The 22,811-nt window shown below is 41.6% G+C and overlaps 3 protein-coding genes across 4 annotated transcripts; 2 read left to right on the forward strand and 1 right to left on the reverse strand.

The window, feature by feature from the left end:
* Positions 1-711: 711 nt before the first annotated feature.
* Positions 712-15,401, reverse strand: ascc1 (activating signal cointegrator 1 complex subunit 1). Its single transcript, XM_080834597.1, has 11 exons — positions 15,252-15,401; positions 14,769-14,894; positions 14,574-14,673; positions 14,371-14,468; positions 13,013-13,191; positions 12,225-12,358; positions 11,848-11,967; positions 11,282-11,406; positions 9,924-9,997; positions 8,868-9,016; positions 712-908 (listed from the first exon to the last, which is right to left on the reverse strand). The coding sequence occupies exons 2-10, from the start codon at positions 14,878-14,880 to the stop codon at positions 8,900-8,902; spliced, it is 1,059 nt and encodes a 352-aa protein (XP_080690723.1). The 5' UTR covers positions 14,881-14,894; positions 15,252-15,401; the 3' UTR covers positions 712-908; positions 8,868-8,899.
* A 51-nt stretch (positions 15,402-15,452) lies between these two features.
* anapc16 (anaphase promoting complex subunit 16) lies at positions 15,453-17,262 on the forward strand. Of its 2 annotated transcripts, XM_080835865.1 has the most exons (5): positions 15,467-15,502; positions 15,628-15,714; positions 15,922-16,082; positions 16,581-16,655; positions 16,848-17,262. In XM_080835865.1, exons 3-5 carry the CDS (start codon positions 15,941-15,943, stop codon positions 16,955-16,957), a joined length of 327 nt encoding a protein of 108 aa, XP_080691991.1. In that variant the 5' UTR covers positions 15,467-15,502; positions 15,628-15,714; positions 15,922-15,940; the 3' UTR covers positions 16,958-17,262. The 2 variants fall into 2 exon arrangements, with proteins under 2 accessions (XP_080691992.1, XP_080691991.1); XM_080835866.1 differs by lacking the exon at positions 15,628-15,714 and having other exon boundaries at positions 15,453-15,502.
* Positions 17,263-20,419: 3,157 nt separating this feature from the next.
* Positions 20,420-22,497, forward strand: ddit4 (DNA-damage-inducible transcript 4). Its single transcript, XM_080834231.1, has 3 exons — positions 20,420-20,561; positions 20,888-21,122; positions 21,313-22,497. The coding sequence occupies exons 2-3, from the start codon at positions 20,927-20,929 to the stop codon at positions 21,801-21,803; spliced, it is 687 nt and encodes a 228-aa protein (XP_080690357.1). The 5' UTR covers positions 20,420-20,561; positions 20,888-20,926; the 3' UTR covers positions 21,804-22,497.
* Positions 22,498-22,811: the final 314 nt, after the last annotated feature.

The following is a 22,811-nucleotide window of genomic DNA, read 5'->3' on the forward strand; positions in this document are numbered from 1 at the left end:
ATACATACATATTTTTGACCAAACTATGCATTAAAGCACAGACAGAATAAATTCCCCACAGTCTTTGTTTACCTGCATCAATCACCCTTTTCAGTGAAAGTTCCATCATGACTGACATGCAGTCTATTGCGTTTGAACTGTATGTAACATCAGGCCATCGTGTAGTTCTGAGAGCTTTTGATAGAGCCACAGGATTAAGCTATCAGATCTATTTCTACCCCCCCCCCCCCCCACACACACACACACTTTGAAATCACCTCTTTGATTTAGAAACAAAACAATCATGTAGGCAAACATGCCTGATCTGATTTGTACAGCATAGGCAGTTTCACATTAAATATGACCTGTGCATTTAAGTTGCATATGACAGTAAAACTGAATTTTAAACCTGACGGGTTTATTTAAGATCATCTGAGAAATTGTATAATAACCCTAATCCTGTGGGATCCGGTGAGATTCTTATGATTAACATAGATCATACCACAAAAATCACCACTGCCTATAACCTAGTAATACATGTTGGTGGTATAACTGTGCAAATAACAAAATAATACACTGGAATCTGGTGTATTATTTTTTATCAGTATTTTAGTATTATTTAAAAATCCAAACAAATTTTACTGAACAAGCAAATTCAGGAGTCAAAGAGGAGTCAGGAGGTTACAAAACACAATCAATTACTACTGCTTTTAGTACTTGTTTATTGTTGAACTTGTGAATGGGAAGTCATATCAACAGATCAAAGTGAGTGATTTGAGAGCCTCTCCTGATAATATCCTTACAGTCAGCGGTAGATGCGCAGGCGGTCTGAATCACATCTCACTGCAACATGGATTTCAGACTGGTCTTTCTTGATCCTCACACTCTCTGCTTGACCTTGGGATCAGCACAGCTTGATCCTCTCTTGCCTGAAACAAAAGTCCACACAGAGTCAACACGCTTTCAATGACTGATACTCCTTCCATTCAATTGGACAAACCTCTTGTCCACCACAACGCCAGTGACGAACAGTAATTCAATTTAATCAAACAATCTTATTTGTTGTGTGGACTTAATTTAGTAGGGTATCGTGAAGGCGTGACTTGGGTGTGTGTCAAGTTTGCCTATGGCTTGACAAACACGAGCAGCTTTATTTGCCGAGCGCCTTACACAGAGGTGATGCATTGCTCTGAGCTCTGTCTGGCATTTTATCTCCACTGTATATGACATGTTCACTCCTTCTCGCAGAGCTTAAATCATACAAAAGCAATTTTCTAAATAGAATCATGGCTTCCCATCCATGGTCTCCAGGGTGATGTATTCCCAGTGTATCTTAGTTATCCCCATAAATTAAAAAAATCGTAAAGAAAAAAAAAAAAAAAACGGTTCAAGTCAATAACTTTTTAACTGTAATGGGCACGTTATAACAGATCACCAAGGTGTCCTTTCCTGACTACCTTACAAATCCCTGCCTTAAAAATTAATGATCACATTCATACATGACACACATACATCAATTTTTTTTACAACCGCCGAGGTCCACTACCGCAACAGACAATTTATATCCCCCGTCGTCTGGGCGCAAGATTATCAAGCAGTTGCTCGTTTCTCGCCAATCAATATTTAGACTGGCCAAAGAATAAACTGCTGGAGATGGAACATTTCCTGCACTTTCCCTGCCTGCCAGCGCATCCTGGGCCTCCAGCGTCCTCCACACACTGACAGGAGTCACACGCTTTTGTGCTTTGCTCCTCTCCGGATGGATGCCACAGTAAACAGGCTTTGACAGCCTCACAGCTCTCTGCTGAACGGAATGCTAAACAGCTGGCTGACTTGTCTCACTGTAAGCCTTTTCCCACCGTCTCTCTCCCTATATCTGGCCGCATTATCCCCGTTAGCCGCACGCACTACCAGGACGCGGCAGGGGTCCCTGAGCGGGAACTTTTCCCTCTCGGCTCTGTCATTGGCAGCGATGGTTTCAAACGTTCAAGTTCCTTGGTGTCCTAGGTGGGAAGAGAATGCTACGTGCTTGGGTTTTGAATTGCTAGCGTTTTTCATGTGTGAAGGGGGTCTACTGTCTGGTCATTTGGAAATAGACAACATGACTTCCCTCAGCTGGCTCATCTTCACAAAGAGTACTCTTGACTTTCCAAGGCTCATTTAAAAGGTCATCCTGAAGAAATGTGACAAGCTGCCACAATAACGATACTCTTTGCACGGTTGAGATCAGTCATTCACTGTTCTGGGCAAAACACTTCTGTAGACGTTATTTCCAAACTCCCTGTGACCCTGACAGAGGCCTGAAGTAGAATGGCCAGTTTCTATATGCTTCCATTAGAAATGTACAATTCTGAAGTTTACTTTGGGTATACTTGACTCGAGTGCTATGTGCTGGCCAGTTCACACTGACTGAGCCCTGGATGCCATATTTTCTGAAAGGTTCGTTAGATCATATTTAAACAAGTAGAAAGGGAAGCTGGCCATCTGCTTTAGTGCTGATTACATCTTTAATCTTTCCACATGCTGTGCATAGCATGTCATTATGGCATCAAGGTCATCATTGGTTGTGTTAAGAGCTCTTGCCGACCTTTAACCAACGGCAAGCTCACGCTCCGATCCACTGAGATGTTTGCTCTGCTCGGTTTAACTGCTGTAAGGCAGATATTTTAAATAGAAGTAGATTAATGACCCTGAAATCATTAGTGCTGAAGAGGTAGGACATCTCCTTCATAAAAAAAGTAATTAACAGTCTGGTGGCCTTTATATGCTTTACCCATTTTAATCATGCAATACATTTGAAGACAGGGACAAGTGTCTGTCAACCTGAATACCTTTCTTTTGACTTTTTAACTAATAAAATAAATCAATGAGAGGTATGATTCAAATATAATTTAAAACTGCCGGTGAAAGCTCCAGCCCCTGTAATTATCTAGATCATCTGACCCATTTTAGGTTAATACATCCTAACGGGCCAAATGTCTAGACAGGGCTCCAATTTGCCTTTTCATTTTTTATTCCATCATTAAAAAAGAACAGCAGTTAAAATGATCAACCACCAAAACCATGAAAGCAGTTTGGTTTAGTTACCTAGTGTAAATACATCACAGTTAGTTGGACAGATTAAAAAAGAAAGTCTGGAGTTGGCATCTATATTTGTATATAGGGGTTTGGGACCTATACACAAATAAAATGTATCTGCTCTATGGGTATGGGGGTGGGGGGTGTTACTGTACCTTAAGAGTTCCTCATGCATGTAATGTAACTATTAGTGAATAGGGATTTGAAGATTTGGAGTGAAAAGGTAACTTTCTCTAATACTGTACTACAGTGCAATATTGTTAATAGAACCCTATCCATATTACATAAGGCAGCAGCATGTGTACTATAACATGCTGTAGAAGCTGTGTGCGGGCCTCTCTATGGTGTAAATATCAGCCTCTATGGCTGCATGTTAAACAAGGTAAACACACAGCAGGGTAGCTCCAGCTTGAGCACCTACTGCCAATAAACAACCTCAGCATCACCATGCCACTAGGCCTGTAAACTCTACTCTAGTACTCTAACTCTGAAGATCTTTAAGGGACAGGACATTGCATTAATGCACGTTGGTCCTATGGTCCGTGATAAAATATGTTTTCCGTCTGTATTTGCTTTTATGATGCGTGTAAGAGACACTACATCTTCTCTGAGGGAAAGTGAGCTGCACTGACTTTTTGAAACAGGATCGGGTACAAGCCAGGAGTCTCTTTTGGGCTACCTTGGCATAGAGAGGGATGAGGGGAGGGAGAGCATTGATGTTTTGAAGACATTTTCTTATTCCTCAAGGGAGACCCAGACAGCGATACTCGCTCTCTCTGTCTGCATTCAGCTCTCGGACGGACACACACACACACACACACACACACACACACACACACACACACACACACACACACACACACACACACACACACACACACACACACACACACACACTCACACTCACACTCAGTCTCAGCAGATCCTCTGGTAGTCCTGCTGGAATAGTGTCCTCTTCACCCAGGGGGGGAGTGGATACTTTGCTTCATGAAAATTTATGAGCGCTGCTTTTCAAATGCACTGCTTTTTCACGACCCAAGGCGACACTGAGGTGCACCTGACAGCTCGCCATCACCCAGCAGTACAGTTCAGGGCTTTGGGATGGCTTTGTGTGTCTCACTCTGTGGAGGCTGCCAAAGATGGGATGAGGGGCACCGTGTAGTGCCCTTAAAGTAAATAGGACACAGTGTCATTCTATGTAGCACTCTACTCTAATACTTAAACTTCGACTTGTTTCTTTAAAGAAGTAACAAGGTTGTGGTTCACAATATCAATTTATCGCAGTGTGTAAACTGTTGTAAAGTTTTGAAGACTATCTTTGGGTTTTAAATGGTAGCAATGGTGGAAAAGCTGGCCATTGGCATTCGGTGTTTGCGGCTGATTATAAGCCCAACTAGTAGTCGTCTCTGGCCTCTTCTAGAGAATTTTTAAAGAATGGTAGCAGCAATGCGCACATTTTCATTGATAAAAATAGTTTTGCATTTCTGGACATGGAATGTATCTTCTGACACATCAATGGTCCAAACCCCACCTCTTGAGAAAGTGGGTGGGCGGGCAGACAAGCAAAGATGTACCAATGGGCAGATGCCACCCTGCTGTGCAGTCCAATGACGAGGACTGTGAGGAAGACACAGATGTCCAACGAAGCACTCTCTGCGTGTCTAATGATGGCGCTGCCAGCCCCTGGAAACTCATTTATCAAGCCCTATTGAGAGCATCCTCAGAGCAGCACCACGGTCCACTGGGGTTACTGGTGGTGCTGCTCACTGCGGGGAGTCTTGAGCTGACTAATTAAGGTGGAGGGCAGACTTGCTTATTCCGCCTCCTTCAGAAAGATGCTAGTCGAGCAACAAGCACAAGGAAGGAGGGGGAAATAAAAAGCTCTTAACAAGCAAAAAAATGTCACCTCAGCTTTTCCACACTGAAGTGGAACATTACACCTACAGAGAGAGTGTGGAGAGGATCAAATGTTCTGAGAATAAAACAGAAATTGGAAAGTCTTCACGGTATAAGGCAGAGAGTAAATGTTCCGTAAGCTTTAATGGCATATTTCTGAAGTTCCTGTGAAGTTTCATAATTTGCAGCAGAGATGGTAAGCTCCTTCAATCGGTTTGAAAGGGCCGAGATGCATCATTTCCCCCCTTTTTAAAAGATATAAAAAAAGATTTTGTCTCATGATTAAGTTAAGGTTAACGATATTGCTCACATTGATGCCAATACCAACGTATGGATATCCTGTAAATCTCAAGAACTGGAGATATGGTAATTCCAAGAGTATGCCAATAAAAAAGCTCCACATTGACCTGGTTCTGCACAGACTTTAATGAGAGAGGTGGTATGGAAGCGTCGCCATTTCAGGGATGATGCTGGAAAACCGCACCACTACGCATTAATGAACAGGAGCCGTAATGAAAACCACACCACTACGCATATATGAATAGGAGCCGTAATGATAAGCTACTGTCAGCAGTGTCCAGCCATCTCAAGAAGGAATAAGCAGTCCTACAGGCCACCACATGCAGATTTTTTTGTGCCTGAAATTTAAGGGCACTGTTCAATAAGTCTTCCCCCACTGCTGGACTAGGGGGACAAACAGCACCATGGCCTAACTGGATGTAATCAACTTGCAAATGAGCCCCTCTATCTCCTCAGTGCTCACCCGTGGACAAATCGACGTTTCTGAGTAGAGTCTTGCCAGATACGCCACCCCCATGTGTGTGTGTGTGTGTGAGTGTGAGTGTGTGTGTGTGTTTTTTTTTTCTGTTGGTTTGGCACTAACAAGGGCATTTTCCCCTGGAGACAGAGAGTTTATGGATAATATGCCCTGAGTGAGGGAGTCTCTACCATCCAGGGAAAATGGAGAGGATGAGGAAGAGGAGGATAAAGATCAATAGCCCCCTGACAGGAGTCTTCTTAATGCAGCATTTGCATAGTGCCAGTGCCTATGGTGCACAAGTGCCCAGGAAAACATGTCACTGATATGCTGAGTGAGTGGGTGAGAAGAAGAGTGAGAGTCTTTGAGTGTGTGTGTGTGAGTGTGTGTCCACTGATGCCAGTACTGTGTGACTGTATATGTGACTGTGCACTTATGTGCCTAGCGGAATGGACCGCTTGTGAGTGTGTGTATCTATGTATGTGTGTGTGTGTGTGTGTATCTGTATGAATGTGAATAAAGGCACAGCTCTGGTCTTTGTGTGACTCGTGTCCCACATGCTATTACTATATGGTGTGCATACAAAGCAGCTTTGGACTCTCCTGGCTACTCTTTCCCTCACACACACACACGCACACGCACACGCACACACGCACACACCTAATTTAATATCACTTACTACTCTGTTACAGTACTCCAAGGGAAAGCTGTAGGCATTTGCTCCTGTTTTTCTCCATTCAGGTCTCTCCATATGGCATATTAGTTCATTCATATGGATCCGCACATTAACGTATGCTGGAACACACGCTGCATATGCATCTACCACCATGGATTCATAATTCATAATTCCATTTCTGTGCTGCACGGATGAAGACCAGTTGGCTTTCTCTGCCACAGTATGTTGGTATGTTCAATACCTATAATATGATGACCCCTGCTGGTCAGATGCTAGTGTGGCTTCTGAACGCAAAAACATGGAACACTTAAAATACACACATTTCCCTTTTTCCCACTGGCACCATGCAAAAGCCCTTTATATATATCTATATCTATATATATATATATGGATTCTTAATTTGCAGACATGCTTCCTTAATGGTACCTTGAATATTGCTTTACTCTTTAAAAAAGATCCTGAAATCTGTGATATAAGGCATGATTCAGGTATTTCCCTGTGTTCTGTGTTCCTGCTCATTCTCTTAATCATCCTTTACTGAAAGATAAGTCATAGCCTACTTGGTGTGAACCCTTTTCTGTATATATACAAACAGTACAGTGATGGTGATAAAGTGAAGGACAGAGAAATGCACTAGTTGTTCCCACTAACCATCCAGTATATGCACTTTGTAGTTCTGCCTAGAGTCGTCTGACCTTGAGTGGATCCTGTGATCTTCACAGTACACTGTATCAAAGTGCACAGCGAACCCTGACAACCGTCAGACCGCAAAAGCTGCCCATGAAACCGTTTACACAGCGATACAGCGTCATTCTGTGACTAGTAATAGTTCACTTGGCAAAATGATTGCTGGTACTGACAGGTTTTAAGACGGCCCAATAAGCTATTGTGATGTTTTAGTGCATTGAGAAGATCCCGCTCATAAATGACTGTGACCAATAAATGAGCTATTTGGTGAACAAGTCACATCCACTTTGTAGTCTTTTGTGTAGGTATTCTGTTATTTAGGAATGCAAAGCATGCAATAAATAAATGGACTTGGTGAACTGAGTGAACCAGTTCTTAAAATGTAGACCTGGTTCTTAAGATGTAGACCCAGTTCTTAAGATGTTCAAACTGAGCACAAACTGTTGTGGATCCTCCCTTGAATGTTTCATATCAACGAAGACAAGACACAAGTTTGTAGTGGTAACTACATATATTTTCACTGACCTATGTATATTTTGGGAATGGGTCATGATTTTTTAATAGCTAAATTATATTTAAATCATTTATGCGACTTTCGCCTTGTCCTTAGTATATATTTTACTGGCGCCTGCTAGTAAATAACGCGTTACCACCACCAGAAGATGGCGGTAATGTTCCTAAAAGTATGCCAACTCTGCTTTCCTATCAGGCGATACAGGAGAAACTCGCAAAACCACTACTACAAGCGTCAAAAGGTTGTGTGGAACTCCTTCAACTAAATTAACAAAAAGGAGGTGCAGTGCAAACTCTGCCAGGTAAAGTGTGAACGGGTCTCTTTGTGTGTGTGTGTGTGTGTGTGTGTGTGTGTGTGTGTGTGTGTAATAAATCTCTGTGTAAAAAAATATTTTATTTACAAATATATAAATATTTGCGAATGATTTATGATCAAACTTAGAGGGAAATTCGTGTGAACCATAAACTAGCCATGTGTCACAAATCATAGATGTGTTAACCGTTTGGAAATTACTAATACTGGCCGTTTCATCAAACACAACTGAAGAGCTGGCTTCATGATATCTTTGCATGAATGTCCACTTTAGTCCATGAACTTTTGCAAAAGTCTTTTTTTAATTGTCTGGGCCATATTTTTACTCCCAGGACTTCGACCAAGTACGTGTTAAGCTTGCTTCCTTCCCTTGTGCCCCTCTGCTGTGAGCTGACCAACTATAGCCTGTTGTTTATGGGGGACTTTTAAGGGCCGCAAATTCTGACAGGGTTTAATAGCACCAATCATGTTAACATTAAGTACAATTTTCTAAGATATATGAAAGATTCCTTTATCTGTGGTCGTAACCACAACCCAAATCACATGGTGGGCAGGTGGCTTCCACAATGGAGGAGAAGACCAGCTGTTTTAAGATAGACATTTCCCTCTGTAACGTGTAAATTATGTACAGATCAGCCAAAGGCCAAATACTTTCCTCCATTTCCTCCTAACTACAATAGCATTTGTCTTCATCCAGCATCCCAGACTGCTCCAAACACACAGGCCAGGTTCAAGTGAGCACCGAAAGATAATAAAACACTATAAAACACTAAAACATAAGTACCACTCAGGAAGTACTAGGCTAGGCCTGTAAGTATCCTAGTATTCCAGGCCGCTGATGAAACAACACTGTGTGTGTTCCTGTGGCCTAACCGGTAAAGCAAGTAACTCACAGCAATGTATACAGTCGAAGCACTGTAACTGTGTTGGCACATAAAAAGGCAAACTGATCAGGGGAGGTTTCCTACCATTTGGGGACTCCAGGCATTTCTGCGTTACTTCAGGAGAAGGTGACCTCACCAGCTGAGGAGTAGTAACCAGTACAGTCGGAGGAGAACCTCTGGGATATCTGCACGGTGTTCAGCTCGAACTGGCCAAAATGATATTCACCAAACCTCTAACAATAGTAACAGACAGAGAGAAAAACAGAGATAGATAGAGAGAGAAAGAGAGAGAAAGAGAGAGAGAGAGAGAGAGAGAGAGAGAGAGAGAGAGAGAGAGAGAGAGAGAGAGAGAGAGAGAGAGAGAGTGTGACTCTGTGACTCATTCATCAGTCAAGGTAAATGTATAATCGATCAGCTGTATATCTCCTGAGTATAAACTAACTGGATATGCCAGCTTGCTGACATCAAAATTTAAGGTGTTGTATATTATTTTCAGGGTTGGAGATAAAAGATAAATATAGATTTAGGTAAAATAAAGATAAAGATACAAGATACAATACTGCACTGTCAACAATAGCGTATACATTTTAAAGGTGTAAAGCAGATATTATTCAGGTCAGTATACCCATGCATTTCATACATCCCCGTCTTGCCTGGAAACACAATTCTAGATTACACTAGATTAAATGCACAGAATGAAAAACACCGCTTTAATGATACCTTTTGCAGTGCAATGAGACAGAAGGCATTTTTACATCTTGTAAACAAAACCTGCATACAGAACCTCTCACCTTTTAAGGATACTGAGGTGAGAAAAAAAAAGTAGTTGATGTTTCGCAACAAAGCAGTCATCCTTTAAAAAACAACTTGTAGTTCTTTAAAATGACCTCTAAGAGGCAGCATCAACAACATGAATATCCCATTGAAAACATACTGCAGAACCTGCTTAAACTCAACTTCCTCAGTGTGAAGTTATAGATCCAGAATGTCTTCCTATTTCAATTTTGACCTGAATTAGAGACTCCACCAAACACTAAAAAAAAACAAAAAAAGCCTTTTCAGACTTGAAAAATATTTTTGGAAGTTCCTGAATACTCAGAATGCTACCCTGATCTCATCTGTAATTTCATTTGTTCTAACCTGCAAAATGTTTCTTGCGTCAAATGCCTCGCGGTCTTTGGTATTTTGTTTTCCATGGCCGCCCTTGTCTTCAGCTGAAAAACAGATTTAACAGCACTGACAAACACATTCACACACGAGTGAACAAAACACACACAAACGCACATGAAAAATCTCAAAATCACATGAAACCTCCTCTATTTCACAACTCCACTGAAGAAAGTGAATACAATTATATAACCAACCCTCATGTTTACACTCAAACCTGGACTAATCCAAAGGTATTTTTTATAGGGAAGTGGGCCAGGGGTTCAGCTTGTCCAAAACAGGCAAAGCTGTATATTGAGACACAACACAAAAACACGGAGGCCATCCTGGACCGGTAAACAGCATCGGACGGTAGAGCTTTTTGTTGCTCGGAGACCGGCCCAAGCCCCCTCTCTGTTCTGGACAGGCACTTGGACGGGCTCCATGTCCAAGCTCAAAGGGCACCATTGTTGCCCCCATCGACTGGAAAACACACAGTCAGGCTCCTCACAAGGCCCCGTGCTCCCCTGATGGAGAGAGGTTACGGCCGCTGCTGATGTCCAACCCAGACTCCCCCCCCCCCCCCCCCCCCCATCCAGACCCCACCCAATCCCAGTCCACTTGTTGTTCTGAGTGTTCTTGAACAAAAGCCCTTATTACATCGGTGCTCTGGCTGGGGAAACTCGTCAACAAGGCCTCTGAATCGGCCGACTGTTGCGCTCTGCGCAGCATGACAACTCAGAGGGGTTTCTGTGGTCATTAGCACTGGACCCTGCTGCTTGATGCGCTTGATAAATGACAACATTGAAGGACTGGGGACAACAGAGGGACTGTGACATCAAGATGCTTTTGTAGACGAAGCCTTAAAAAATAAACAAATAACACAAAACACTGAACACTGAGAGCAGCTGTTTCATTTGGCACGACACTCCGGGGGAGGCATCTGCTTAGCAGGAGGGCTAATTTTACTGCAGGTTTTGGGCACTGTGCTTAAAATGGACATCTGGACAGCAACTGTGGCTTAATAAACACACTGTATAGGGACAAACTAACTTTGGGTCTTCAAGTGAAAATGCCAATGCAGCTAAAGAAAGATACCGCTGAGGACAAGTAATACATCACTCTATTGCTTGAACCCCAAAAGACTATATATGCTAAAGCCAGATCTGCACTTAATGTACCTCACTAATAAAACAGCCCAATCACACCAAATGAACCTACAAAAAAAGGTAACATTTTGCCTTACAGCATATCATTGTCAGTTTTCTTTTCAAATTTCCTCATATCTGTGCTCAAAAAAAACACACGGAGGCACTTATAATCTGCGGTCCCTTCTGGCACTTCAGCCTCACCTGAGGGGTCCTTCCTGAACAGGGTGTTCATGACAGTGCCGTGGAGTTTCACGCGGTCCCATTCCCTCACCATCAGTCCCACAGCCACAAAGTGCTCCACCAGCCTGTCGGCAATCACCTGCAACCTGCACAATACAGCTCAATGCATGAGTGCGCAAGACTTACTGCATGTAATTAATGCACTTTTTACAGCCTGAAGTGGCATTACCCATGCAATTAAGAGGTTACAGTGTAAACATAAACATTGAGTAACATGTCAGGCAAATATTGTTGGGTACTCAAATAAATGTGTCCATTCACATGTCAGAACGTCTATGACTGAAAGACACTGTTAACACTGTATGAGAAAGTATCCTTTAGGAATTCATTAACATCTAATGGTCTTAACTCATCACATTATAAAATAACTGGCCTCAGGGTGAATGACAAAACCTACCAGTTCACAATACTGCGGTTATGTTGAAACATCCCTAGAGTGAGCCTACTCTTAATAGTGAGCCTACAATAAACAGTTTAATTGGATATCCTACGAGGTCTATTACACTAATCAAATTACACACACTTACGTGTCAGAGCCGCCTTTGACTTGAACTTTGGCATAGAGGACATCCACCATGGAGGGGTCATCATTCATGTACTCTATACCGGACACAACCAGCGGGAGAGGCTTTCCTTCTGTCAGATCCCTGTGATTAAGAATAACTGGATTTAGGGCATAACTATCAAATCCATCAAGAGTAATACAATTAAAGCCATGCACAGCTGGCTGAATAAACCTGATTTTGTTAACTATTAACACAGCATGCAACAGCATGATGTACAATTAAGCACAATGTATGTATGGCACCAAACCAAGAAAACGTAAAAAGCACATAGCCTAAAAGAAATGAGAACATCCTTTTGTTCATGCAAGATGAGATCAGCCATGCCGTAAATGACCCACCTGATAAAGTCCTGGCACTGTTGTAGCAGCTCAGATGCCCGCTGCACTTCTGCCTCGCTGAGCAGTGCCAACGTGCCCACTGTCAGATGCAACTTGGCAGGGTTCTGGAAGATGCTGGCATCCACACCAACATCCTAATCAGGCCATGCCGACAGAACACAGCAGACACCTAAATGATTAATCCACTCACAAAACACAACGTGTGGGTCGATGTTTCTTGATTTTTGTCTTTTCTGTGGAATAACTACAACCTCTACAAACTCTACTGGTCTATAAAACCGGTGGTCTCAAGCCTGCTCATGGCCCCCTACCTCTGCAGGATTTCGATCTTTCCATGCTCTGAATATATCAGTGGAACTCTTGATTAGCTGAAGAAACTTTTGCTGATCAAGCTCATTATTGTGCTTAGAGCAGAGAAAGAATGATGATATGTTGGGCGAGCTAGAGCAAGACTAATAACTCCTGTATTAGACTGCTAGTCACTAAACCACAGGTGTCCAGTCCTCACAATGGAGATCCTGCCTGCAGATATTCATATCACACTGCCCCTCAGAATCACTTAAAATGTCTGAGAGGAGAAGGTTATGTTAAATCGGGGCTGCTTAAAGCATTAAAAGGGTACGATTTTAGATCTGAAGAAACAGGACTGGTCACCCCTGTACCAGAATCAAAGCAAAACTGTATGAATTAAACCGCTCCCAGCACAAAGTGACCTGCAGACAATTGAGTCTGAACCTCCACCCACTTCCACAAAGGGCAAATGCCCCAAATAAAACCTTTCCCATTACCTGTGAGCACTGCTCCAAAACCTCCTCTTTAAACCTCAGGAAGCCTTCCTGAATGTTTGGGTGGTTCAAAGTGAGAGACAGGAAGTGCGTGAAAGGCTGCTTCCTCCGAAAGCTCTCAACGAGGAGTTCGAGCCGCGTGACTGCCGACGCCACAGACGCCTTCTGCGCTCCAGTGATCACTGTGCAAACGAACACAGACACACGTGCATCCTTTACCACACGTGCAACAAAACAAGGAACTTCCCCATGTGTGCTTATACTGTGAGATAATAGATAACACTGCACGGTAGAACATGTCAGTTGACAGGATGATAGTTTATCGGATCAAAGATCACGGCATCGGAGTGTTCTATTAATACCAGCTCCAGCAATTTAAAGGGAAATCCTGTATCGAACATTGGGCACTCAGTGTTGGCCAGGTGCTTGACAGTTCAAGAACAGAATAAAGTGTGAATGTTCCAGTGCCAACAAGACAAACTGAGGTTCTGATATAAATAAATGGAAGGGGGTTACAACTGGTGTTCACATTCATGGCAAAAAATAGGTGTGAAATGCAGATTATTTTCATTGAATTGCTTGGATCACATCTGAAGGCCAAAACAAAGCTAAAGGTTTAATCTTAAAAAAATCTGTGATTGTATGCATGCATCAATTTATTTCCTGAATGTCTTTTCCTAAACCATTCTATTCGCAAGAACAGGCTAAATTAAACAAGGAAGAGAAACAGCTGTTGCTAGATGGCCATACTAACTGAAGACTCTCTTACTTAAACTTCTCATCATTTCAAAAAAGGGGTACAGCTGGCAGCTCTAAATAGCTGAAGGGCTGAAGATATCCTGGTATTTGGTTAACGCCTACTGAATAAACAGGCCCACTGATGTGGCAATGCAGGCAATACGGGTCCTACAAAAACAAATAAAATTAGCACTTTTTAAAGAATGAACTTACTCAAGTGCAGTATTCCTAAGTGTTCTCTGACAAAACCATAAACACACTTCAGGTCAAAACTGCACCATTTGAAATGTTGTTCTATCAGTTCATCACAAAGACTTTTACACCCTACTGAGTATTTCATGTTAAACACCATGCCATAATTTGTCCCTGGATTTACCTCAGAAATTTAAACAAGCTATGGATTTACATATGAGATTTGGCTGTTTTATCCTTTTTCACCTTTATTTTTTGTGGCCAAGTTGTGAAGCCAGTGATTATTCATGAAATGCATGTGGGAAGCAAAAGTGAGGTGATTCTACGTGGCATTCTCATTTGGGGAAAGATTCTAGGTACGGACAATGTAATTGAATACTTGAGAGGAGACACTGAACAAACTGAGAAATGAATTGACAACAGTGCCTCACCTATTGGTCCCTCCATCCCTTGCTTGGGGATGCTAATTGATGTCTTTGTATCTGATTCCAATCGTTTCCTTGTCTCTCCTTTCTTCCCAATGATGTATCTGAAAGACATCACACAGAAATGTTACCTTTCCACACAAGGTATTTCCTTGCAAACACGGTCATTACTGCGATTTGAAAACATGAAAACATTGGGTTGTACCAACTTGTGAAGGACACTTGGGATGTCCAAGGCACAGCAGAAGCCTTTCTCTGTTTGTTCTATGGCATGGAGATCGCAGGGTTCATCCGCGCATTGATCACTTGCTGTGAACAACAAAGTGTTACACAGATAAAGTAAAATCACTCGAAATGAATACTATAAAAATGATCCGATATCTACAACAATGAACACCTGTTACCTGTTCCATAACAAGAATAATCATCCTCGTCGTCATAGCATTCCTCCTTCACAGACGTTTTTCTGTATATCCTTCCTTTAATATTTACAAGAACTGGACGTAACACCTCCATATTTACCGGAAAACCTATAGTGATAGATAGCATCATCTCCGTTTAATATACAATCTGACTAAAACGTCAAACATGCTGTATGCTCTGTTAGGTTACTGTCATTGGCTTCTGAATACAAGGGAGACTACTAACTTTGTTTGACTGGCTAGCTAGTTCATATCGCTTGGTCTATTCCTAAAACAGCTGCCGTTCGAAATTCGTGAAGTTTTTCATTTAGGCAAGTGTCAAGAACCCCCATACGTTAACATCTAATTATCTGAAGTCTAGAAAAAGCCACCGTGACAACATTTCGTGAGAAAAGTTAGCAAGCTAGTTAGCCTGCCAGCCTAAGGACATTGGCTAGAGCGCTTGATACGGGGCTGATTGCTTACCTTACCCAAAAGCCATACAGGAATCAATAATCTTACAGTAATGTTGTAGCACTTTATGAAAATTGTTTCATTGCAGAAAACCATACATTATCCTGAGGTTGCCTTACTGCACCGCTGGTTAGCCAGCTGTCTTTTTTATATTATATGCGATGCGATGTTCCTCCGCAACTTTAGGTGGCGACAGTACAATTACCAGGTCTATGTTCCTTTTAATGAAATAAACAATCAATAACCGACACATTGAGCCTCAGGTAAGGAATCAGTTAACGTTTGCAATACATCAGTAATATCAGTATCTGTTATGCCTTAGCTTTAGCTGTATCTGTCCTTGGACTTGAGAGAAAATGTGACACGTCGAACTGTGCTTGTTTGCAAGGTGGCAACTAATATTAGCTTTACCCGAATAAGCGTATTACTGAGCTGTCGTCAACCTGCGCTAGGCAAAACCAGTTGACGTCTGCAGGTAATGTTTGTTACCTAAGTGAATGTACACAGTGTTTGATTGTTATTAGCTGTCTGTCTTAATCTGAGTTGTCTAATCTTTCTGAGACTGCCTACGTAATGCTAAATTGCTTGTGAAACATTGTTAGCCATTCCATGCTAACGCTAACATCAGTTGGTTTACTTTATACGCTACAGAACGCACTGTTTATTTTCTGTTTATGGTTAGACTCGGCTTCTGGACCAGGATGGCTGCATCCTCGTCCTCTTCCTCTGCCGGAGGGGTTAGTGGAAGCTCTGTCACCGGATCTGGCTTCAGTGCCTCGGAGCTCATTCCTCCCCGTAAAGTGCTCTACACGTACCCCAAAGGAGCTGGCGAGATGATGGAAGGTAGCCTAGTAGAAAACATCTCTGGTGCAAAGGGTCGTGACTTAGGGATAAATGGACAATTGAGGCTACCAAATTCTTTATAAGCTATGAGGTTACTCAATTAGGACCCCTTCGTAATGTGCATTGAACTAAAATTGGCACCACCATTCACACAAGTCCCATGTAAAACGTCGGCATTTGAAAGCAACTTATTCCAGTCATTCACCATAAAAGCCGTGGCAGCCTTTTGACGTGAGTCTGCAGGCTTAGTCCGCAGTTTGTAGGCCTCCTGCGTGATGGAGGTCGATTCTGGCTGTTTGCCCAAGCTTTGTTTTGTCACTATCCCCCAATGCAATAATTGTACTCTGGCAATTTCAACTCATGCAAATAAAAGCCTGAAAGAAAAGGCCACATTGTAAAGTCAAAAATCACAATGGTCCCTGTAGTTTGTGTCCATTTTATACCATGTTAATATTAGGTTAGTGTTAATCTCTCGATTCACATCCCATTGTGTTCCAGATGGCTCCGATAGATTTTTATGTGAATCTGTATTCAGCTATCAAGTTGCCACAACACTGAAACAAGTGAAGCAAGGTGAGTTGGGCCTCATCAAAGTATTGCATTTTCATTTCTGTTTATTTGCTTTACTGTTGCAAAAGGCACAATACAGATGCCATTACTAGTGAGTGTGTATTCAGTTAAAGCAAACTAGTAAAGCATTTGGGAAGTCAACACTGGACACATTATGTATTCAGGCTCCTAACGTTGTTGGTAATTTTACCTCAGACCAACAGGTATCACGGATGGAAAAGCTGGCAAGTTTAGTTGAAGAGCTGGAGGCAGACGAATGGCGGTATAAACCTATTGAACAGCTATTAGGATTTACAACCTCATGAATAAACGGACTGATGTATCTACTCACCAAAATGAGTGGTTTAGTTTGGCTTTGGAAATAATTTTTTTATAATTATCTGTGTGTCTAGAATGTCAATTGGGTCGGAATTTTTATAGGGTTAAATATTCAAATTGCCAAAACCATCATGTTCTAAAATATTTTGTAATCCACCTCTTGACGAACTTGTTCAATGTCAACCTTTCTTTCGCTATGGCAGACAAATCTAGACAGTCATGAATTACCATAAATCTTTCTGTAATGACCTTGTTGAATACAATTTTGAATAAAATTCTTTGTTTACACAAATTTTGATGCGTCTAGTTCCATCATTTATATAACCTGTTGTTAACTGTCCTCTGAGGTCATTACCACTTGATCTCCATCTAGTCTCATAAGCTGGGAGGCTTATTGGAGGGACCAATGCATAGACACAGAAAAGGTTGTTGGCATTGCTTCTAACAGCTCATTCCGTGTTCCAGTATCTTTCCCTATCTGGGATTGTGACTTCCCAATCTTGGGCTCTGTGCTTATGACCTCAGTTGCTCCTTGCAAATCTTCATGTCAACAGTACTGAAGGTAATGACACTCAAATAAAAAGTTACTTTAACATTTCAAGTCAAAGAATATCTATCCGGCCCAGCAGGTCCAGTCCAAAATCTGACTTTGCAGCCCTACTTGGTCATTGTTGAAAGTGAGGCTGAAAATAATGGCAAACCATTCTCTCAAGTATTTTTATGACTGACAATGCACCTGCAAGCTTGTTTGCTTAACCCAGAACTGGCACTTGTGTTGAAACACCTGCTCAGAGTTTATTGGTTGTTCCCGCTGGGCATTGTCATAGTAGCCACTTCCTATTCCCTGAATGCAATTAGCATTACTTAGTATTGTTATTTGAATAATTACCCTGCACTTTCTGCTTTTGTGTGGACAGAATGTTCTAATTCAAGAGCTTCTAGAACTATATTTAAATAATAGTCTAAAGTCTTTCAGAGCTGATCCCTTTCTGGCAGGGCAAGATGCTGTATTTCTCCTATAATCTTTCTCACACAAATGTTTTTTCCCTTTCTTGGAAAGTGTAGTTTATGTCCAAAGTCAAAAAATATTTCCAACATAACATTATTTCAGATCCAATGGAGAGATGTCCCCCAAAAAATAGGTCTTTGAAAACAATAGCGCCACCCTCCTTTTGTCTTTTCGCTATTATGTGGCCTCCTGTCACCACTTGGGGGTCTTGGAGGCCAAGGGCAATGAGTATCTTATGTCTGAATCCCTGCACAGCAGTGGGGTATTGTTTTTCCACACGCCTGTACTGTCAGTCACCCATTAATTTTAATACCGTGCTCTATGCCACATGCCTGCTTCCCTCCCATCCCCCTTAATGTTGTATATCTTATGACAGCTGCTTTGTAGTAAAGGCAGCATATACTGCAAGGAGGGACACAAAGAAGATACTCATAAAAAAAACCAATCCAAAAAACACCTCTGTCTATGTGTGTGTATATATTTATATATATTCATGATGCAATCAGTGTGATGCCCTTTCTATTTAAGACCCTTTTAAGTCAACTCAAGTAGACTAACCTATAACATTTTCTTTTTTGTTTATTCACTGTATTGTGTGCATGTGTATGCATATGTATGTATTTGTGTGCATTTGAGTGTTTCATTGGTGAAATTTGTTTTTCTAAAAAGAATTTCAACATCCTCCATGTCCTCATTATGGGATCATGTAAAACCAGTGGGTCGAGAATTCTTTGACACTGGATTAGCCTACTCCTTTCTTTGCAATCTTGCAAAACAGTACAATCTGACACCTGTTTACAAGTGTGTTTTGGCAGGCACCGCAGGGAAATTGTGGAAATATACTGCCAAGGGGTGACAAACAGTCAAGCAGTGTTTTCATCCAAAAGAGGGAAACAATCATAGATGAGACTCGTCAGTGGGTGGACAGAATGTGCTGTTCTGGGTTTCAAGTCTGCTTTGTAATCCACAGATGGACGTCACCAACTGTCTAGGACACACCCCAGGGTCTTAAAGCCCTCAAAGTTACGGTTCACTTTTTGGCTTTTTTTTGTTTCAGCACAAGCTTAAAAAAAAAAAAAAAACTCTTTAGTTTCACTATTAAGCAATTTGATAAATAAATATGAATTAAGAGAGCCATCCACAACAACTGTAAATTAAAGTCCTTGTTGATTCTTTGCTGAGCACTCTCATCTAACTTTCTCAAACACTGATGCCAAATGCTCCCCCCCTTGCCCCAATTTCATGTAAATCTGTACAGGACTCATATGAAGTGGGACGGCCTACACGTGCATTTGTTTTTGCATTAGTTCCTTTCCCCCGCCCTAACAGAACAGTCTGTTCTGCCCTCACGTGTTGTTACAGTACATCTGTGATATTTAGCTGCCTGCCAGCATTTTTGGGTTTCCTCCCCTTTTTTTGTCGCTGTCCTGAGGACTATACTAACCAAAGTTTAGACATTTTGCACTCCAGGAAAACACTTTCATAGTTTAGACTTTTTGGAATCCACAAAGAACAGTTGAATAAACTGGAAAGGGTGAAAGAAGTATGTCTTTTGCAAACAATACAAATCCGTTCTGTAAAGGATGTGATAAGAAATGTGCTAAAAAAAATCCTTACAACTGCATCACCCCATAAATACCTTCTGTTGTCATTTTTCAGTTATTATGTGCAAGGTTCTGATCACAAGTGCTGAAAACAATGAGGGACGTCATACATGCTAAGAATCATATTGATGCATATGTGCATTTTTGTATCTTGCAATTTAACATCACGCCTTCTATCCTTATACAAGTGAGCTGCAGCTTCTTATTCCTTGTAAAATCTTAACACAGCCCATCCCCCTTCATCTGCACAATCTTCTAGAAAAAGTGAGAAGTTTGATGACAAGGGCAATACCCATTTCATTCATTAGCTTGTTTAGTCCATTATCTTGAATAAGCTATTTGAGTTTAGAGGCTTCCTTTGTGGAAGGCTAATAGCCCCACATACAGCAGCCTGCGAAGATGTAAACTGCAGCGACTATATTAAGTTATTAGAAAGGGTCCGCTGTCATGCCAAGGTGGATGCAGCAAACGCTCAAATCCTGGTTAAAAATGTTAGCATCAACTGTGAATCTGGATGATATATCTTAAACAATTAACTATGCTTATAGTATGCAATGACATTACATTGTTACTTTCGCACAGGATTTGCCCTGACATGTCTGTGTCTACGTGAGACAATAGGTGTCCTTAGTGTTTTTCCTCTGTCCAAGAGACAATGGGGAAACTCTGCTGCCTCAATGATCCAAGCCGAACACTATGTTACCAGGCAAAAAGGAACGTTGCGAACGTGTCGTAAAATGTGATTGGCTGAGAAGTGTAGATGGGGCGTGTTTAACCGTGTCTGCTGTGAAGCTATTTAACGAGCTTTGTTATCGCAGCTGAGCTTTGCAGTAGAGCTTAGCTTGGAGAACGGACGGTTGCTACGTAATGTCTATGCAGTTGTCCCTTTGTTTCTTTATCTGTTGATTTCTTGGATGTAACAGTGAAGCCAGCACAAAACCTGGACTTACAACAAAGTCGAAAATCATTTCAGATTCGGTAAGTACTACTGTCATGTTTGTCGAAATCTTTATTTTAGGCTACTTTGGTTTTTGCTCGAACAAAGAGCAGACGACTTCATCCTGTAGCGTTTCGACTAACACTATCAAGCCGGATTTGTAATTGTGTTCATTCGAAGTAGATGATTTGTCAGTGTCTGTCTGAACATGAGGCATATAACAGGGGAATGTTTAAGACGAAATGATTTGGTTGTTCTGAAAGACAACCCCACTATCAAAGGTGAACAGTGGAGAAGTGTTCCTCATTCATTTCTGTGCAACTGTTTTCTGGAGCCTGGGCTAACTGTCTGTCCTTTGTATCCACAGATTGCCACGGAAAACTTGACATCTCAATTTTAAGAAATCATGCCTGAGAGATTCTGTGGAAGCTTTTCTTCGGACGATGGCAGTTTTCCACCATCCCCGACAGCTGACGGTGCCTCGAAGCGTCTGTCCTGGGGTAAACTTGTGCAAAAGCTCACGGAGTTCAGTGGAGCGGCCAGCACTGGCCATATCTCGGACCCCGATTCGGACATCAGCAGTGGAGATTTATCAGACTCAGGTAAACTAATATTTCAGCATTTCTTGCCTTTTGATTGCCTTTTGTCTGCCCATAGCCCCGGTTTACTGTATAATTAAAAAAATGTAGAATACCGTAAAAAGACGGTTTAACTAGCCTAGTACTTGAAGTGATGACCATAACTGAAACATCTCCATTAATTTCCAAGTATCCTCATATTTTTCTTCTATAGGGCCCTATTTCATACCTGAACTGTCTTCCGACTCCGACTGGTTTCATGACCCATTGGAGGAGACCCTACGAAAAGAAGTCGTGGCCTTAATAGCTGGACGTCTGATTGAGGCCAAAGACGACACACTGCGATGCAGCAAGCTACTCATTCCCAAGAAACTTCTTGAACATATCGGCCAGGAGCTCATTCACCTGGCTGCCACTGAGCCGTGTGGCCTGCGGGGGGCGCTTGTCGAACTATGCGTGGAGCAAGGAGATGTTTGTCTAAACATGGGTCAGATACCCGTGGACCCATACGTCGTCCCAACGTTCCAGCTGACACTTGTGTTGAGATTGGACTCTGGGGGTCTGTGGCCTAAGATTCAAGGGCTGTTCAGCAACAAATCACAAGTTGCAGCCACTGTTAGACACGCACTCAGACTGAGCACTGGTTTCAGGGTCATCAAGAGAAAATTCTACAGTTCAGAGGAGTTGTTGATAGAAGAGTGCTGAACAGGACCTAGCCTAATAGCACTTTTTAAACTAGAATTAAAAAATTGTTATAATATATTGACTTCAAGCACTGTTCAACAACAGATGCCTTGAGTAATTTATTTCTTTGTGATGAAAGAATGTCTTGACATCATGTAGATGTCCCTGTATGTCATCTCTCGAGATTTTCTCGGAACTTAAGACAAATGTAACTTTAACGCCAGATGTCTTCACTGTAAGCATTTATATGCCTTTAGTGGTATGGCTACTATAAGAAAGACCACATTATAGGGTACAAAAATATGTAACGTTTATCTGGAAAAATATGGGGTGTGACTGGGTTAGTGAAATTTAGTTTATTGCACTGTTTTCAATCCATTGTACGAGATGAGAAGTCTTGGTGCTTTTTGTGTAAAGTTTGTTACTCTGAAAACGTTTACCTCAGTTTCTGTGGAAACCAGACCTAGGCAGCACGCTGTGGGTCATGTAGCATGTGGCCTGTTTTAAGATTATTACGAAGTTATCCATTTTTTATCTTACTTTTTTTTATATACCTGTTCAGTTATCTCACTTCAGTACACCCTCTGGTGTCTCATTGCATATTTGCATTTGTTCAGTGTTCACATGTTTAGCAGTTCTTTGTCTACTCATTTAAAAGCTTTTGACTGACTTGCATATTCACATGCGTAATTTATTTGATATTCAAATATGGTCATTGCACTGTTTTTTGTACTTTCATCAAGGAAACTACAGACAATAAATTATTTTTACAAACATTGTGTGAAGTTGTTGAATTTTATATGCACAGGAATTCCAGCTTTTCATGAATAAATGAGTTGGCCAACTCCAAATTACTTTGCTTATGGGTACATCTTTTCTAAATCTCGAAACTATACACATGGTTGCATAGAACTAACACAACTTGAGAAAAGCCAGAACCTTCTATTCAGAAAGTTAAGAGAATTTAAAGGCTGTGCTGAGATGGGATGTTCATATTTCTCCTACATGCCCTGAGAACCTGATCATTAT

This window comes from Sprattus sprattus, assembly GCF_963457725.1.
Source record: "Sprattus sprattus genome assembly, chromosome: 3".
Classification (NCBI taxonomy): Eukaryota; Metazoa; Chordata; class Actinopteri; order Clupeiformes; family Clupeidae; genus Sprattus; species Sprattus sprattus.

Excerpts from the sequence above, each read along its gene's own strand:
- ascc1 (XM_080834597.1), bottom strand. The coding sequence starts at position 14,880 with ATGGAGGTGTTACGTCCAGTTCTTGTAAATATTAAAGGAAGGATATAC. Across the intron at positions 13,192-14,370 it reads AGGGATGGAGGGACCAATAG|TGATCACTGGAGCGCAGAAG; the intron begins GTGAGGCACTGT and ends TCGTTTGCACAG. Across the intron at positions 12,359-13,012 it reads TTTTGGAGCAGTGCTCACAG|GATGTTGGTGTGGATGCCAG; the intron begins GTAATGGGAAAG and ends TGGCCTGATTAG.
- anapc16 (XM_080835866.1), top strand. The coding sequence starts at position 15,941 with ATGGCTGCATCCTCGTCCTCTTCCTCTGCCGGAGGGGTTAGTGGAAGC. Across the intron at positions 16,083-16,580 it reads AGCTGGCGAGATGATGGAAG|ATGGCTCCGATAGATTTTTA; the intron begins GTAGCCTAGTAG and ends ATTGTGTTCCAG. Across the intron at positions 16,656-16,847 it reads ACTGAAACAAGTGAAGCAAG|ACCAACAGGTATCACGGATG; the intron begins GTGAGTTGGGCC and ends ATTTTACCTCAG.
- ddit4 (XM_080834231.1), top strand. The coding sequence starts at position 20,927 with ATGCCTGAGAGATTCTGTGGAAGCTTTTCTTCGGACGATGGCAGTTTT. Across the intron at positions 21,123-21,312 it reads TGGAGATTTATCAGACTCAG|GGCCCTATTTCATACCTGAA; the intron begins GTAAACTAATAT and ends TTTCTTCTATAG.